This window comes from Mus pahari, chromosome 1 (genome assembly GCF_900095145.1).
Source record: "Mus pahari chromosome 1, PAHARI_EIJ_v1.1, whole genome shotgun sequence".
NCBI classification, from domain to species: Eukaryota; Metazoa; Chordata; class Mammalia; order Rodentia; family Muridae; genus Mus; species Mus pahari.
The window spans coordinates 52650566-52653437 of NC_034590.1; the positions used below are offsets into that span (position 1 = coordinate 52650566).

The window sequence follows — 2872 nt, forward strand, 5'->3', positions numbered from 1 at the left end:
TGTGTCTCTCTTATCTCCCCCTCTCCCCCTCCATCCCCTCTCCCTCCCTCTCCGGTTTCTCTTCTCTCACCTGGCCCTCCCTTCAGCTGTGGACCCTCTGTGATGTCTTTGTCTTTCAGCTGAAGAGCCTAGCACATGGCAGACAACACACCAAGGCAAAGAGACTCCATTTCTCTCACACCTGTGGCCCATGGCCTGGAGAACATGGGGGCCGAGTTCCTGGAAATAATGGTCTGTCCCCTTCCCCTATAGCACCTCCTCAGCCTGACTGGCATCTCACAGGGGTGTGGGGCGGTGTGGTGTGGAGTGGGGCTCAGCTTGATTGGCATCTCATGAGGTGGGGGTGGCTCAGTTTGACTGGCAGCTCATGGTGGGGGGCCCTCAGCTTGACTGACAGCTCATGGTGGGAGGGCCCCTCGCTTGACTGGCAGCTCGTGGGCTGGGGGACTGTGTGTTCGCTCTGTGCTCTCAGCTCTGCCTGCATAGTGCCTCCCCAGCACAAAGCACCCCCCTTTATTTCTCCCCTTAAACATGTCCTGAGTACCCACTGTGTGATGTACCCACTGTGTGCTGTCAGCAAAGGTCCCAGGAGGGAAGAACATCTGGTCTACAAGATGAGAGGGGAAGCAGATGATGGGGTGGGGTGTCCTTGGCATTCAAAGAACTTGCCATCTTGGCTCCCCAAAGACCAAGCAGAAGACTGAAAAGTCTAACATGATACTTTCTGCCCTCCCTCCCTTCCTTAATAAGGGTTCCTCTCCTTTACTCAATGCCTCCCCACCAGCTCCCCCAAATAACTACTTAGGTAGTGCGGCAAGAGGTGCCCTGGAGTCATGCAGTGGGGTGGACCTGCCTGGGACCTTTCTTAAGGGTCTCCAGGAAGCCACAGTGAAATTCGGAGGCAGGATGTGTCTGTACAAAGTAGATGCTCAATACATGCACTGAAGACTTTAATTAAGAGGCCCCCTATTTCCCATGCAGCAGTCCGGTCTCTACCTCAGTCTTCTCATGAGGTGCCCGTGTGTGCATGGGGCTGCCAGGGTCTTCCTTATCTCTGTCCCTTGGTGGAAGGCTGGCCCTGACGGCTCCCTGTCGGCTTTAGGAGGAAGGCCGGCTTCCACACAGGCACTCAAGCCTGCCAGAGGGTGGAGGCAGCAGGAATGGAGCAGTGTGGAAGCCCTTCTCCCGATGGTAGGTGATGTCTGTGAGGGCACAGGGAAAGCTGATGGACGCCTGGCCAAGGGAAGTCAAGGGGCGAGCCAGGCCAGGTGCTGTAATCCCAACGCAGACCCAGGGCTTCTCAGGCCTCCCTGCGACCTCCCTCGTTTGCCTTCTACCCCATTCAGTTGTTGAGCTGCTTTGGGAACTCCAGGGCTCAGTTTGTAACACTCCTGGACCAGGCTGGACTCCCCACTTTACGCAGAGGTGGAGGGACCAGCCAACAGGGTCTGGTGTGAGCCTAGAGGGTCCTGGATGGCCGAATTCTGCTCTGAACAGAGCCGGAAGAACACCCCCAAGAACAGGGTGTGATGGTGGTGGGACCTCTAGCTGCTTAGGGGTACTTGAGAAGATGCCTCTCCCCCACACGAGGAGCCCTGGCAGCACTAGCATCGATTGCGTTTCCTGAGCAATCAGTGTGCATCTACTGGTGACTGGGCCAACAGGATCTTCCAGACTTAGGTAGCAGCCCTTCTTCCAGGGACACACAAGTGACCAATTGACCCTAGGTTTAGAGTCCATTCTGAACACTGGAGGCAATGGGGATGGCCACCTATAAACTTTCACCTGTCCTTTCAGGCACTGAGACGATAAATGTCCCTGTCCAAGGGGAACCAATAGTTGAGAACCCCTTGGCCTTACTCAATGGGCAGGTGGAAGCAAGGAGGAGGTTGGACAGCCATGAATCTGTCCTTTCTGAATGGCCACAGCCTCTACCGATGGGTTAGCTCCTTCTCTCACCCAAGATCAGAGGTGGCCCTGTGGAGTGGCCTCAACCCCCAGTATGAGCAGCACCATGACTTGTGTCTTTGTGGTTGCTTTTCAGCCTTGTGAGGTAGCAAGGACAGTCCTGCCTTATTCCATTACCACCTTGGGGATATACCCGAGTAGCTTCTACCTGCAGGCTTTGGGGCTCCCCTCTGGGGTGAGAGTTGCAGTTGGGCACTTACGAGCCCTGGTGGTCCTCTCCTCAGGAGGAGTCTGCAGCCGACGGTGCACGCGAGAAGCCTCTGCAGGGAGCACCAGCAGTTGTTTGGGTGGATCATCAGAGGCCTGCTCTCTACTGGTAAGCATGGTTCATCCTGTCCCATTCAGGGGACAGGTACTGCCCCTCTGGTCTCTGTATCATGAAGCTCATCCAGTCAACCAAGAAAGTTTGCTGAGTGCCAACTCAGCCAACTCAAGATAGGAGCTCAGGTCTCCTTTAAGCCAAACTAGAACCCATTCTAGGGAAAGACCTACAATTGCTCACACAAAACAACGCGCCATCTGGGAGGGTGCTTCCTTTCAGGTCCATGGTCTCGGGTCACCTGGATAGAGGGGACAGCAATGAGTGTTGAGACCCTCCCATACCCCACCCCTCAAAGCACAAAGGTCAGGGAGCAAAGGTGAAGACAAACAGGGTGTGGGCTTTGATAGTCTAGTGTAGCCGGAGCTAGGTTTCTGAAGGGTGCCCAGCCTGAGTCTCCTGAGATTGGTAATCGGGAGTGAGCAAGGTAGCTGATATATTCAAGAACTTGGATTTGACTCTGAAGTACAGAGATAACATGGAAGGACTTAGACTGAGGAGTGTCTGGGTTGGCATCACACTGCGAGACCAAAAAATGGCTGCAGGAGAGAGAGAGAGAGAGAGAGAGAGAGAGAGAGAGAGAGA

General features: G+C 54.8%; 1 protein-coding gene across 1 annotated transcript in view; it reads left to right on the top strand.

The window, feature by feature from the left end:
• Slc28a1 (solute carrier family 28 member 1) overlaps nucleotides 1-2872 on the top strand; it is a 47798-nt gene that overhangs the window by 877 nt on the left and 44049 nt on the right. The window contains exons 2-4 of the mRNA XM_021210267.2: nucleotides 120-231; nucleotides 1103-1191; nucleotides 2193-2284. Of these exons, the coding sequence (XP_021065926.1) occupies nucleotides 136-231; nucleotides 1103-1191; nucleotides 2193-2284 (277 nt within the window). The 5' untranslated portion in view covers nucleotides 120-135. The remainder of the gene's footprint in view (nucleotides 1-119; nucleotides 232-1102; nucleotides 1192-2192; nucleotides 2285-2872) is intronic.